Source organism: Pelophylax lessonae, assembly GCF_965119305.1.
Source record: "Pelophylax lessonae genome assembly, chromosome: 3".
Lineage (NCBI taxonomy): Eukaryota > Metazoa > Chordata > Amphibia > Anura > Ranidae > Pelophylax > Pelophylax lessonae.
The window spans coordinates 612,795,883-612,811,784 of record NC_138770.1 but is presented as its reverse complement, the minus strand read 5'-3'; the positions used below and the strand labels follow the sequence as shown (position 1 = coordinate 612,811,784).

General features: G+C 42.0%; 1 protein-coding gene across 4 annotated transcripts in view; it reads right to left on the bottom strand.

The window, feature by feature from the left end:
• Positions 1-15,902, bottom strand: part of EPRS1 (glutamyl-prolyl-tRNA synthetase 1) — a 142,142-nt gene that overhangs the window by 80,801 nt on the left and 45,439 nt on the right. For all 4 annotated transcript variants that reach the window (XM_082249459.1, XM_082249461.1, XM_082249462.1 and 1 more), the window contains exons 4-8: positions 10,623-10,779; positions 7,956-8,077; positions 6,975-7,069; positions 3,553-3,679; positions 300-492 (exon numbers count right to left, since the gene is read on the bottom strand). In XM_082249459.1, coding sequence (XP_082105585.1) covers positions 300-492; positions 3,553-3,679; positions 6,975-7,069; positions 7,956-8,077; positions 10,623-10,779 — 694 coding nt within the window. The remainder of the gene's footprint in view (positions 1-299; positions 493-3,552; positions 3,680-6,974; positions 7,070-7,955; positions 8,078-10,622; positions 10,780-15,902) is intronic.

Genomic DNA, 15,902 nt, shown 5'->3' with positions numbered 1-15,902 from the left:
GCCTGTGACTGGAGAGTAAAAAAGCAGCAGCAGACAGATTAGCTAATTTTTCAGTGTCTCTTCTCTCTCCTCCTATCAGCATGCTCTTTGCTAGCGCATAAGCACTGCATCTCAGCCTGAGCAATGCTGTACAGGCAATTGAAAGAGATCATTACCAAATCAAATGTGGGTTCTTACACACTGTGCAATAAAAAAAAAAAACTACACATTTTTAATGCAGAGCTGCATTAAATGCTGCCTTTTTATCTGCCTGCCGTTCCAATTTTAAGTGTTCATGTGACCTTTAATGCATGACTTACAGTTACTTCTGTGTTTGGACTCTGTCCTCTGTTCACGCTCCGCTTTCATCTGTTCAGGAGGAGTGTCGTCCACATAAGCTTTCCCCTCTTTTATAAGCTTCTCTGCATATTGGATGATCTTCTCAAAGTGATCAGAGGTGTATGTGAACTGGTCAGGCTTGATCTGCAGCATAGAGACATCTTCCAGGATAACCTAAACAAAAAAAATAATAGCTTCAACAGCTACAAAAAAACATCAAAATCCTTACGTCTGCAGTATCCACCCATATTTTCTTTATTGGTTGTGACAAGAGTGTTCAAGCCAAGGTTTAGGAATTGGCTGACTAATTCTCCTTGAAGCAGAATATTACTGTGATGACCACACAGAAGGCAGGGAGGGGGGGGGGGGGGGAAATCCAACATCTTGCAAATCCTCAATTTTATTTTTTACAATCATAGTGTTTGTTAATGGATTCTAATTCTGGTCATCTCTAAGGCTGCATTCACACTAGGGGGCACGCGGTCATTTATTTTTATTGGCACCCCATAACAAATGTACTTGACACTCAGCACAAGTCAAGGGCACTTTTTTTGGTTTGTACCTGTTTAGGGCCCATTACAAAGGAAAAGTGGACAACACCTAAAAAACACAAAAATGTTTGCACAAGTGTGACTGGGTCCAGCAGCCAGCCTGTGCTGACCTACCACTTATTCTATGATGGCCTGATGAGTAACTCAATTGTGTGACCCTACCACTGGTGTACTGTAAATCGTGGAAGGAAGGGGTAGTAAAGCCATCCAGAGCACTATCAAGAAAGGAGAGTGACTGTCAATTTAAGAGGATGACTTTCTTAAAAAAAAACTTCCTTAAAGTGATTGTAAAGTCTCATTTTTTTCTTTAAAAAAATAATAACAAACATGTTATACTTACCTCCTCTATGCAGTTGGTTTTGCACAGAGCAGCCCAGAGCCTCCTCTTCTCGAGTCCCTCTTTCGCTCTCCTGGCCCCTCCCTCCCTTTGAGTGCAGCTTGCTATGGGGGCACCCGAGCCGAGGCACAGCTTAGTGTACCTATTCAGAAATAGAGCTGGGGTTTGGCTCTGCCCCGCTCTTAGCCAATGAGGAGGGGAGTGCTGAACGGCTGAGACAGTCATGGACATCGATGGATCGAGACGGGGCTCTGGTAGGCATTAGAATGGCTGCTGCACATGTAAGTTTCTTTTTTTTTTATCTCAATGCATAGAATGCATTAAGATTAAAAAAACCTTCTGACTTTACAACCCCTTTAAACCTAGCCCTACCTTTTTGGCAAGACCCTGGTTTAGAAATGCTCTGCAACAGTAGGTAAGTTAGTTGTGGCCAGCACAACTTCCCTGCTTCTTAATCAGTACAGCAGTTTCATTAGCTTTTGAAGAAAACTGGTTAACAAAAGCTGAAGTTTAAGGAGCTCATGGCTGGTGGGAGGTGCCAGTAGGGTGTGCTGTACATGGCCTCCTGAAATTATCCCATCACCCTGCCTCAGTACTCCTCTCAAGAGCTCTCAGCCGTGACAGAACAACAGGTTGGGTGTTGGGAGAAAATATGCATATATCAAATGCCTTGAAGCTTAAATTCCAGGAATTCAGCTATGTTGTAAAAAGAGAAGGCATAACACGAGTTAAGCCCAACAAGGTGCATGCCACCTCCTTGACTTATCTCTTTAATTTACATCCGACAGGTTTATGGAGCTGCCAGAAGATAGCTTCCAGAGCTCCAACACTGGACCTTCTGGTCTCCGCTCTTTCAAGTGCAGAGTTAATGCAGCTGATATTATGTGAACTCGTTCAAAAAATACAAAGGCTTCTGTGTAAGGTAGTAGAGGAGAGGTGCAGGCATAGCTACTGTGTGCTTCTCTTCTCTTACAACTGCATGTATATCCTCCGGAAGTGACATAGACCTGTCAGACCTAAATAATAGAGAAATCCAGGAGATGGCATGCACCGCTTTGGACTTACCCCATAGAATACATGCACATCAAAGTGGATGAATTCCTGGAATTCAGCGTTAATGGATGGATGCCATCCCTAGGAGTCATTTTGATGGACTCTGCAAAAATTGCACCTTAGAGGAAGACTATATAGATCAAAGCAAGGTCCTTAAAAAGAAATTTATCAAGAAAGAATATTGACGAGAGACCATGAAAGAGGCATTTCATACTTATTTGGTTTCTCCAAATAAAGCTGAGGAAAAAGGAAGATAAGGGCAATTCTAACCCCATTTGATTCATCACCCAGTTCTACAACATATATAAAAATATGGAAAAAGTCTTCTCCAAGCATTGTGGTATCCTTCTAGAACAGTGATTTTAAACCTTTTTCCAGTCGAGGCACCAACACATTGTCCCCGTGGGGTTATATGAGGAAATAGAGGTCAACACAATTATCTAAACCCATAGGTCCATCATTATAGTTCATCTTCATGCAGGCATCCTGTTAGTTCAAGCTTCTGAATTGATGCGTAACCTATAGTGCTGCGAGAGCATACCCATTCTCAGTATTCAGTCATCTTGTTCTTTCATTATCTAGATGAGGAGTCTCAATTGGGACATTGAATTTTCCCATATTTATCATTAATTATTGTGAATTTCTATTATCTGAATTTGGGGTTAAAATATATTATATATATATATATATATATATATACACACACACACACACACACATATATACATACACACACTTTTTTACTTTTTACATTTCTCATATACAATTTTTTTATATATTTTTTTCTTAATTTTTATTATACTGTTTGTGGCCTTTCACACTCTTTCCAGATGAATTTATAAAATGTCTTGTGTTATAATATGTTGAAGAACTTGTACTGTTAGTTGTTGTAGTGTTGGTTTCCCCCTTTCTTCACTAGAGCATGCTGCGCTATTTAGTTCTATACAGTGTACCCCCATGACCACAAGGCGAATAAAACTAGACTCCTCGTACCAAAGCAAATAGTAGGCTTGAAAAAAGGTGGTAGTGTCCTGAAAAGTGTTGCCATGACCCCTTCCTTCGTAGCTTGCATGTCAAACTCTGAAATACTAACCGCTTCCTTGCACCGCTCTGCTGTCATCGGGCCAAAGGAATCCAAGCAGGGTGCAGTACATCTAACTGGCCTCTTCTCTGTTCAACTTTGCAATGCTCAGCCACTTTCCTGAACAACTCTGCTTCATTTAACTGGCTTCAGCTGAGGTGGCTGAGGGGACTATTTGAGCATAACTTTATTAACATGATCATTTACTTTACCTTTTCAAAGTCTTCCTTCTCTTTCTCTGGGTTGGTGTCATCAAATCGCATAATGAGTTTCCCCTTGAAGTTCACCTGATAATGCTGGTTGAGAAGAGCAGCCTTGGCATGTCCAATGTGCAGATATCTGTGAAAATACCAATGCAAAATCTTATAGAAGATTTTTACACTTTAAAGGGATATTAAACCCTCCCTTTTTTTAAAGAATTTAAGCAACTGAGATACCGAGTATGCAGGTTCCATATCTTTATCCCTTGCCTAGGTTTCTGTTTTAGCTGGAGCCATGACCGCTGACAATAGTTTCTTGTTTCAGAGTGGCTCCCTTCTCTTGCAGCATCAAATAGCCTTACCTTTCAGGAACTTGTGGTGTCTCTCTCTAGACTGCATCAATAGAAATGTACAGCCCCATGGCAAGGCACCCTCATGCTTCCCCTTTCTCCCCCCCTCCCCGAAAGCTTACAGACTGACTGGAGACTGCACTGTCCACCAAAAGAAGCAGCACTGAGAGCAGGCGCCAGCAGCACCGAAAAGCGCAAATGCTGGTTTAAGAGTTTTAACAATTAGTTTGATAAAGGAAAAGGAATTGGCAGCACTCCAGGTTGAGTCAAAATCCAGATTTATCGACTGGACATCCAAATATGACAATCGTGACAAGGTAGACGTGTTTCACACACTGACTGTGTGCTTAATCATTAACAGTAATGATTAAGCACACAGTCAGTGTGTGAAACGGGTCACGATTGTCATATTTGGATGTCCAGTCAATAAATCTGAATTTTGACTTAACCTGGAGTGCTGCCAATTCCTTTTCCTTTATCAAGTTTTCACGGAGGCGAGCCGGGGCATGCACCGATGTGAGTCATCAGGCAATCACACCACCTTGAGCAGTGAGTTCTTGTCTTTTCAATAACTATTAGTTTACCGGGGAATGTTTATTTTATTGTGCTCGATGTGCTTCTGAATTGCTTCAAATTGCTTGTAGGTTACTTTGGTTGCCATTGCACAGAGAACAGATTTGAGCAGCATTTGCATTCATATGGCCTTGGTATAGGAAAAAAGAGAAGCAGCCCTGAAGCAAGCAAAATCTCATGCACCCAAGTCCTTTAAAGTTTAATTCCATTTTTGTTGAGAAAAAAAAATAATCCCCTCTGGGTGATCAATGTACGTTGCAAGGATTTTACCAACCTTTGTTACAGATTACTACCCATTTTTGCTCTAAATGAATAGCTTTGTTAGATTATGTTTTGGGGCAGTGTGGTTTTGAAAGGGAGTGACTCATTCATTATAAAGCAGCTAATGAACTATCAGGATTCTGATGAGAAAAGTTGCAATGTCTGCATCCCTTTGGAAGTGCTTAACCCTTAGGGAGTATTTCACCAAAAATGACGTTGTTGCAGAGAATGTCTAAAACCTGACTTTCATCTTAATGCAGGGTTCTTCATCCAGGAAATTACATATTTGGAGGTGCTCTGTACACCAACTGTGTACAGAACACCTCCAGGTTGCCATATTGCGCTGAATTTTGCAGAAAGTTACAGTATGAAGGAAAAGTAAATTTTTAATAACATTAAATTACAATATTGGGCGGCACAGTGGTGTAGTGGTTAGCACTTTCACCTAGCAGCAAGAGGGTCGCTGGTTCGAATCCCAACCACGACACTACCTGCCTGGCATTTGCATGTTCTCCCTGTGCCTGCGTGGGTTTCCTCTGGGTACTCCGGTTTCCTCCCACACTCCAAAGACATGCTGGTAGGTTAATTGGATCCTGTATAAAACTGGCCCTACTATGTATGTATGAATGTGAGTTAGGGACCTTAGATTGTAAGCTCCTTGAGGGCAGGGACTGATGTGAATGTGCAATGTATATGTAAAGCGCTGCGTAAATTGACAGCGCTATACAAGTACCTGAAATAAATAAATAAATATATTTGCGTAGCATTTGTACATGCTATTTTTTTCTTTTGTTACTTTTTTACCTCTCATAAGTGGAGTTACCCTTTAAGCTCAACTCCAGACAAAACATGTCAGGTTTGCATTGTTGTCTGCGTCCCAGTTGGGAATATATCCCCCTCACTCATGTTGGCATGGAAAGTCATTTAAATCTCTCTAACGATAACACAGAAATACACAACAGTAAAGTGAAGGAGGATTAGAATTTCTGGCATTGTTTTATTGCCATCTGTGTCTTTCTGCCCCATCAACAACTGCACCACCCATGCATAGCTGTCTCAGGGATAGAAAATCAAGGACAATTTCTGTGGTTGGTATACAGACAAAATGAAAACCTGACATGCATTTTGTACTCGTCCCTGCTCCATGCACAACTAAAAAGAAGATATTGTCTGGAGTTAGGCTTCAAGGACAGTGCTGCAGAGCTCACTCATAAAACATCAGTATGCAGCCATCACCTCTCTTCTGAGAACTGAAGGTGTGTTTCAAGACAACGCCCCAAGCTACTTGCTTGTTTAGTAAGCCTAGGGTTGTCAACAGTTTTCAGAGAATGTTTTTTTTTAATTTGTGTAATATGCTGAACTATTTTATTCAGCATTGACAGAGCAATCTTGTTTTAGAACGCTAGAATATAAAATAGTTCTATTTTGCGTGTTAAAAAAAAAAAAAGCTGTATTTTCAGGGAGTTCATATTTTGAACTGTGTAGAAACAATGTTGTAAACAAAGATTACCATTATATTGGCCATGATATCCTCCTTAAAATTAGGCGCATGCTCGCTGTGCCTAGGCATATCAGTGCCCTAAACCACATAGCTATTCATAAAGTGTAAGATCCAAGGCACTGCTGCCTCTGACTGCTTGCATCAAATGATTTGGTGATGTCACTACTGTACTGCTCATTGCACTCTTTGCTGGAGAGGAAGCTGTACCTGAGGGCCTACAGTGCAAGAATCTCCCTGCCTTTGCTTCACTCTCTCTGTTGATCTTCTGCTGCTTCTTGAGTATTTCATACCAGTCAGCAGAAAGGTGGGTTTGAAATAAGGAAGCAAGGCCCAGGTCTTTACCAAGAGAGCTGCCTCCAAAAAAAGACAAAGACACAGCTCAGAGAAAGGATTGGTAAGTCAGTAACAGAGAAAAGTCCAGCTGTGGTTAACTTACAGGCAATTTCGGTGACTGATGTGTTGCCCTTTACCTGCCTTATTTTGGGCACAGCTTCCAAAGCTGAAGACTTCTTTCAGAAATCTAGAGCCAGCACTAACTCTAAACTCCACTTTACACTTCTTACAGCAGGAGTTCCTTAAATGGTTCCTGCTTCATTATTGATCAGCGTTTTTTCAATGACAGCCATATTACAGAATAACAGCATACAAAAAGAAGCCCAGAATATAGGCTTTTTTTTTTTTTAGTGGCATCTGGTTGCAAAAATAAGTGAAAGGTGGCCACGTGCTAGGCCTACAATCAAATTACTTACCCACTGGCCTCAGGGGGGAATCTAACCACCACCTTCCCCACCTCTGCACCTGGAAGCTCAATAAACTTTCCAACATCTTGCTTCTTTTCAGCAGCCTAGGAAGAATAGGTACATAATAACTTACTTAGGAGACATCATATTGCAGATTTAAATGACACAGATACACACACAGCACAGGGCTGGGTGTACAGTACGTCTTTTTTATGATAGGGACTAATGAAATGTAATTTTAAAGAACAATTTACTTACTTTGTTTACATTCATTCAAATAAATATGGCATTTGGATATTTTTATATGCAGACAGCTGGTGGTGCTGTCAGCTAATTTTCATGTTTTTTTTAGAAGCTCCTTAGCCCCTGTTTTACAAAGTCTGTTAAGAGAGCTCAATAGCTCAAGCTGAAATGTGCACACAAGTAAATGAGTCAGAGCAGTGGCTCCACCCCTCCCAGTTAGTATGACTCCATCTGATGTTTCAATCAGTAACAGTGTGCCTGAAGTCAAACCTCTTATGCTCTCTCTTTAGAAAACCCATAATGATTGAAGAAATCATAGCTGTACTTGGTGTTAAATCTTTTTCTTTAAAACAAAGATTGTATACATATCTTTCTGTTTATGTGCATACAGCATTACGTGTGAATATACTGTGTAATATACACACACACATATCAATGTTGGAATAAAAATAAAAGTATACAGTATCTCACAAAAGTGAGTACACCCCTCACATTTTTGTAAATATTTTATTATATCTTGTCATGTGACAACACTAAAGAAATGACACTGTTATACAAGCTGTACACTCACTACTTTACATTGTTGCAAAGTGTCATTTCTTCAGTGTTGTCACAGGAAAGATATAATGGGGGTGTACTTATTTTTGTGAGATACTGTATACGATTTCCCTTTAATTCACAGATGAGCAACAACAAAGACTGACAGGAAACAGGAGCAGTGGATTTATTGGTAATCTATTCACTTACCGCAGGCATGCTGACACTAAGCCCCCCTCGGAAAGGAACACTGGGCTCCAGGAACATATACCAGCGTCGGACATTGACAGCAGATTTGTTCTGTTTTAGCTCTGCTTGCCATAAGCTGCTGACTGCACAAGATAACAAAAACACAAAGAACGAGTGAGATAGAGAACTAGTAACATTATTCAGTAAAGCAGTGTAAAAAGCGATGGAAAAACACAATAGGCAGTAACACATGCCAACCAGGGACCATACCTGAAATTATGATTGACATTACTTTACCATTCTCAGAACTGAATTTCCTGGTTAGGGAGGTCTGGTGTGACACTGGAGAGGGTTGCCAAGCACTTTGCTGCTTATGCCCTCTAAATTTGGGGATTCAATGTGATACTAGAGGTAACTGCACAGTAGAAGGAACATTTCTAACAGTTACAGTAAACTTCCATTAATAAGAGCCCAGTGTAACATTACACAGAATCAGGGAGAAATGCCCCTAGTTAGGTAAGCAATGGTTATTAAACTAGATTTAAAGCAAAAGGTAAAAAAGTGGAAAGTCACTGGACTCTGTTGGGGTAGGGTCTTGTAGACAAATGAAGACAGTATAAAGGGAATGGGCTCTGTAGGGGCAGGGTCATCTGCATAAACAGACAGCGGAAATGGAATGGGCTCTGCAGGGGCAGGATCATGGAATTAAAGCCTTGCCCCCTCACTAAATGGTATAAACCTGAGTAAAGGTAACCTCCACATTCTGAAACATGTTCAATCAGCACATAGCAAAATACCCCTCCAGTGAAAGTAGAGAGGATAATTTCCCATTGGATAATTATATACAGTACATTTCTGAAGGGAAAGATACAGTATATTGTTAAAAGTATTTGGGACGCCTGTCTTTACACACACACAAACTTTAATGTCATCCCAGTCTTAGTCTGTAGGGTTCAATATGGAGATTGCGCCCCCCCATTGCAGCTATAACAGCTTTAGGTCTTCTGGGGAGGCTGTCCACAAGGTTTAGGAGTGTGTATAGGAGAATGTTTGACCATTCTTCTTGTTTGTAAGATCAAGCACTGATGTTGGACAAGAAGGCCTGGCTCACAATCTCCGCTCTAATTCATCCCAAAGGTGTTCTATTGAGTTGAGGTCAGGCTAGTCAAGTTCCTCCCCCCCCAAACTCTCTCATCCATGTCTTTATGGACCATGCTTTGTGCACAGTCATGTTGGAACAGGAAGGAGCCATCCCCAAAATGTTCCCACAAAACTAGGAGCATAAAATTGGCAAAAAATGTCTTGGTATGCTGACGCCTTAAGAGTTCCCTTCACTGCAACCAAGGGGCCAAGCCCAACCCCCTGAAAAACAACCCCACACCATAATCCCTCCTGCACCAAATGATTTGGACCAGTGCACAAAGCAAGGTCCATAAAGACATGGATGAGTGAGTTTGGAGTGGAGGAACTTGACCGGCCTGACCTCCTGACCTCAAACCAATAGAACACATTTGGGATGAATTTGAACGGAGACTGCGAGCCAAGGCTTCTCATCCAACATCAGTGCCTGACCTGATTTTGGCCATGATGTGCTAATCCAATTTGACATTCAGAGAATGCCCAACTGAAGGGTAGGTAACATAGTTCCAATGAGTTTTGGTATGCTGGTCATGTAAAGTCATCAATCTCATTCCTCCCTGGGTCAAGCAGGAAAAGAGCTGAAGAGTAGGATCTGGCAATTCTCTACAGGCAAGAAGCACAGTTTTATCAGAGTAATGATAGACATTGAACAAGACAATGCAGTGCATGTGTGGAGTGCTATGTAAATAGATATCAAACAGTTTTGGGATTATACTAAACATTCTGCATGCAGACCATTTTTGAACACAGTTTAAAGCCCATGGCACACTGATGATACTAGAGATGATAGGATCGGTAAGAAGTGTAGGGAATAAAACTCACCTGTCTCCATGTGCCACTCCCTCGCTGGCAGGATGATCGAGGCATCACTTTGTCGCTGACAGAAACCATCTTCTTCACCAGTGACGAAGCTATACCTCACCCATCAGGCCAGCAAGAGAGCAATGCATGGAAACAGGCATTTCTCTGTCATGTATAGCTGATCCTGTCACTGGAAAATTGTCACCAGTGTACCACAGCCCTTGGTTATTTCATTTGCTTTTGGCTCGGGTGGGTGCCTACCCACTCATTTTTGTTTCCAATATAAGAACAGCAGATGGCATCAGATCATTAAAGCCTATCTCCAGAGAAAAGATGATGAGGGTAAAATGCTTGTTTAGCTCTAGGGGGCCGCAAAAAGCCATTTCAATTACCCGATCCTCTGTTTCCCCAGCAGCCAGCACTCTACTCTGCTTCCTGTATGGCAGTGGAATGTCCCTCAGTGTCCTTACTTCCAATGCAGGGCTAGGGGCTCTGCATTCTACTTGACCCCAGAGGGCCTGCGACTGCCACAACATAGGGGAGAATAGGGTGCAGAGACCGATCTAACAACCTAGAGAGAGAGCCTCTGTGATCGGTAAACAAACTGCTTTTCTTGGTCCCCTACACCTAAATGAGCACTTTAGCAGTGTTGGGGAAGCCCCACTTCAAGGTAACGTTATTTTCCCTGGAGTTCAGCTTTAAACGTTTAGCTCCGGTTCCCGAATCTACATTATGGTATGCCAGTACCTGCCAAGGTGGAATAGACGCTGATGTCAGCGAGTGTCAGGGAGTCCCCTACTAAGTAGGTCCGGAGGGAGAGGCAGTGGTTCAGTTCTTGCAGGGCAGCAGGGAAGCTGGATTTGTCCTGAAGCCGGGTCTGACTGAACTCCATCCAGTGGTTGACCTAAAAGACAGGACCAATGTTCAGCCTTTTTATATAAAGATTTATTATGTTGTGCAGATCCCCACACCACAGTCAGAATAATGAAAAGGTCAGTTATTTTTTATTTTTTCAATACAGACCTTTTTCCTTTTTTTTTTTTTTTTTTTTTTTATCTTTTTAGGCTATTCAGACAGCGAGAGCTGTAGACATGGTATTTGTCATCTTTTTCATTGATATAAAGAATTTTTGAATAGATTTTAAAATCTCAACAAATTCAAATTACAGAGCATAAAACACTTACATGTTTCCTGTACCTGAAAGTATATTTTATTACCTGCATGTGCATTTTGCAAACAATTTTCTGGTAGCTAGGATCAGTACTATTTAAAAAAAAGCATTATATTGCTTGTGCAAAAGGTTTTTCATAAATCTGTTGAGCACCGTGTTATGTCTATGGCTAGCATAGATCAGGAGTCGAGAGCTAAGATTTCACCTCCAACACATACTTTATTGGGGAGATATACTATTAAATTAGTGATCGACTGATATTGGTTTTTCGTTGCCGATACCGATATTTTGGCCAATGCATATGGGTATTGGATGATATTTTTGTACATTTAAATTTTTTTTTTTTGACAGGTACTATTGTGGAGGGATCTGGGGGTCTAAAAGTCCCCAAACCCCTCCTCTGAATTTAGAAGCATTCAAAAACGCCAAGTTGGCTGTTTTGAATGCGTTCTTTTTTTTTTTTATTTGGCGCCAGTACCTGGAAGTGATGTCACACATGACATCACTTCCAGGTTTTTGCATGGACACCCGATCAGAGGCAAATGCGGTTTTGATCGGGTCTTCGGCGGCCGTGCAGGCTAGTTGCCCAGGTCTCCCGGTGGGTTGGGAGACCCGGGCGAGCCGCGGAATGTGGCGGGAGGGGGGGGGGGGACGTCCCCTCCCGCTCCTTGTAATGACAGCCGAGCGGCTTCTCAGCCACATCGGTTGTCATTACAAGACAGCCGACCGTCGGCTATGGACGCCGGTACCGGGGTGATGCCTCTAGCTGCAGGCATCACTCCGGTACAAGCACTTTCCCGAAATATCGGTAACCTCCGGGGCAGATTCCGATATATCGGGAAATGTGCATATCCGCCCTCAATATATTGGCTTTGCCGATAATCGGTCGATCCCTAATTAAAATGTCCACAAGTCACTATATCTTTAAGTCACATGGAGGTTGCCAGGAAGAATAGCTGGGAGGGACTCCGTGGGACTGTCCGTTTTCCTGTGGAACATTTGTCATAAAGGAAGCCGCTCTCTGGCACGGCAAAAGAAAAGACATTTACAATCTCCTTTAAGGCTTCATGCACACAGGACGTTTTTACAGCTGCTTTTAGGAGAGTCAGGCTTTCTTTTTTTTGCAGCTTAAAAATGCCCCTCCATGTTAATCTATGGCCTCATGCACACACAGGCTTTTAGGAGCTGTAAGTGGAATATGCATTTTTAAGCTGTAAAAAATAAAAAAAAACACAGGGCCAGCGCATTCTGGAGCGGCAGCGTTACGCTGTAAAAACGCCTAACGCTGCTTAAAGCCACATACAGCATTAGGCCACGCAGACGTTTTTAATCTGTAGTAGTTGTATTTGAGGTTGGAAGATAGAAGAGGGCAAAGAAAAGCTGCTAAACCTGGCTAAAACGTGCATTAACAACAATGCAAAACACTTCTAAAAGCATGTTTTTTGCTTTTTTCCTGTCGTCAGAACTGGCTTTGCAGATCATTTTTTCAAACGCTCTGTGTGCATGAGGCCTAACAGATATATCCCCAATTGGAGGTTTCTGCTTCTTTACAACTCTTTGCTTGTTCTTTGCATGCCAGTACTTTCATTACAAAGCTATAAAACAAAGGGTTATTTTCTCATTTAGGAAAAGTGGTTGGAGCCATGGGTGGGGCAAAGGGGCATGACCAAAAAAAAAAGGCTGCCGATTGTCTCCCGATCAGAACTCTCAGCCAATGGCTGAGAGCCCTGACCGGAATGTTCCAACGGGGGGGCTGCCCCCCTGTCAGAACACAATAGCTAAGCAGAGGAGATCGCTGTACTAATATCGGACTGTTAGTACAGGAGCTCCAACCTGAGCTGTTGACTTTTTTTTTTTTTTCGAAAGAAGACTAGCAGTGTCTATGACGCTTAAAGAGGTGCACTGAAAGGTGCAAAAAGTAGCAGCGGAGGGGGGGGGGGTGGCAATAAGCAGAGCTTCCCCTTTTGGGTGAGGCTCTGCTTAAAGGGAGCAAATGACATTTCATAGGAAAGCAAAATAATGTGTAAAGACACTGTCACCTTGCCAATACTTCTGCAACACTCCTTCCCCATAAGTAAGGTCAATGACAGCGAAGGAAGCAGGAGCAATGGGGAGTGTTAGCAAGATGAGCATCAAATGTTAAGGTGGGTAGGGAGGTAGACTTTACAAAGACAACTTTCAATTTTCCCCCGAACTGGTAAGATGTCAGTGTCCCTTTAAACTGGACACTCAGATTTTGCTCAAGCCTAGTGACTGGTTTCTCTTTAAGTGCCTTGCCATTGTGCCAAGATTTCTAATCTTAGAAAGTATTATTTTACTGAAAAGGGTAGTTGATGCTTGGAACAGACTTCCAAGCAGAGGTAGCGAGTCAGTCACCTGGCGTTTATAGGTGCCATTTAAATTAATGGCACCTGAACACACTCATGTGTGATTTGTCACTTTAACTGAGCTTGTCACTTTAATTTGTCACTTTTGAAATCGCAAGCAAAATCACGGCAATTCCACCTGCGATTCAAAACGTCTATGTGTGAACGGAGTCTTAGTGGTTTGAAACATACTTGGGACAAACATAAATCTCAGATAAAAAAAGTTTATGGAAAAAAAATAAAATAAAAAACGGGCATATTTGATGGACCACTTGGTCTTTTTTTCTGCTGCCACTTTTCTACGTTGCTGTTGTAGCTGCATATTAAAAAAAAAAAAAAAAAAAAAAAAAAGAATCATGTTACGCAGAGCAGGATAAACCAGCCAAGAGCCTCCCAGCAGCTGAGCAAACGTGGCAGAACAGCTGTGCTCCCAAAGTAGAATTTCCTGAATACAGAGACAGAGTTGTCAGCCAGGCTCAGCACTGCATGACGCAAAAGTTACACTCATCTTCCCCCACTACTTACAGGACTTTTGGAGTCACCACAAAAAGCTATTTTTTTTTTTTTTTACACATCTTTGACGTTACGTCATTTGGTAATTTTTTCATCATAAAGTTCAATTCACAAAATCAAATAATGCATTTGTGTGGAATCCGTGTTTTTCGTGATGGAAGTAACATTTAAAGTGACTTTTGGTTATGGGAACTCAAAATAAGGAAAAATGAAAAGTCTTGGGTTGTCACTCACCAGAACAGGAAATCTTAGAATAGGGATACTTGTGACAACTGCCTAAAGCTGGCTATACACGTAGGCTGAACAGAAATCTAACAGACTCCTCCATCCATGTTAAACTGTGTGAATGAAAGAATCTTCCCTGCCGCCTATTATATTCTGACAGCTGGCCCCCACGGTTGTCAGAATCCCCAAACAGTGATTGCAGCACACTAAATGCAATCACGGTTATATCACCAACCTTTACACCAGTTTTCTACGTCAATTCAATTTGGAAAAAAAAAAAAATCACCTTGAGTGCCGGTTCACACTATAGCGTGTGCGGCGATCGCATGTAATATCGGAGCGCACTGCTCCTTCCTTAAATGCGATCGGATGTGCAATGCGAATTCAGCCATACACTTTGTATGGCTAAATTCGCACTGCACCCGCACAAAAGTCGCACATGACCCTTTTTTTCAGCCGCATCAGGATCGGATCGCACAGTGGTTCACACTTGTGCGATCCGATCCTGTGCGAACTGTCAGATCGCACTGCGATATCCGATCAAACTGGGGGTGTCGTTAAGATTTCATTGACACCCCCTGCGTATCGCATATGGCAGTGTGAACTGCCAGGGGTGCGTTTGCGATGCGGGAACAGGCTGCGAATTTGAAGCCTTCCCGCATCGCACAAGTGTGACCTGGCACTGACAATCGGGTTTGTTCAGCAAGAATTGGCCGAGTTTTGAGCCATCTATGGGTCTTAAAAATAAAAAACAGATGTTAAAGAAAAACTCACCAATGGGACACAGACGGCAAAAAGGTCTCTTACAGGGCTCACAAATGACTAGATAAAAAGATTTTGGGACAAATATACAATTGAAGAATAAACTGCAGGTCCATTCACTAAAATGTAAGACTCATAATGGCAATTTCTGGCGATTAATAGCAGCAGGGCCATTGGCTACCGCTGCTCTCAATCAAATGCTGTGATGAGGGAGAGGGGGCGGGGCCAAATGGCCTGGTCTGTGTCAATAGACACAGACTGGGTGGCTCGGGAGTGAGTCCGCACAAGTCCCCCCAGGGAAAGTAATTATACCATGTTTGTTATTTTAGTTAAAAAAAAAAAAAAGGTTTAATATCACTTTAAATTATTAAATTTTGAAGTATCTCACAGGTGAAAAAACACATAAAAACACATGGAATTGACATTTAATTCTTTAAAGCTTCTGTCTCAGGAGTTGGTATTTTATCTCCTCCTTTAAAATGGAAATAGTTTTTTCCCCAGTGTAGGAAAAAGTTTAAAATTTTTTTTTTTTTTTTTTTTTTTTGTTGCTGTGTCCTGCTTGCAAGATTTCTTTTCACAATTCCTGTCCTGTAGATTGAACAGAAAATGAGGAAAACACTCTCAAGCCAACAGAATTCCAGTATTAGAGAGTTGTCACAGGAAAAGAAGTCACAATTGGATTTTGCCTCAGTTGTTGCTCCTGTGACAATTCTAAAATTTTGGATTCACCATTAGACCGCATTCACACTAGTCCGACTTGGACCGCAACTTGTCAGCCTGACAAGTCGCGGTCCGTCACGCTCCCATTGTGAGGTAAAGGAACCGTTCTAATAGGAGCGACACAAGTCGCTCCGACTTAGAAAAAGGGTCCTGTACTACGACCTGGAGGCGACTTGCATAGACATTCATTTTATGAAGTCCGTGCAAGTCGCGCCGAAGTCGCGCTGCACGCGACTTCACAGGTCGCCCCCTAAGTCGGAGCGACGTAGT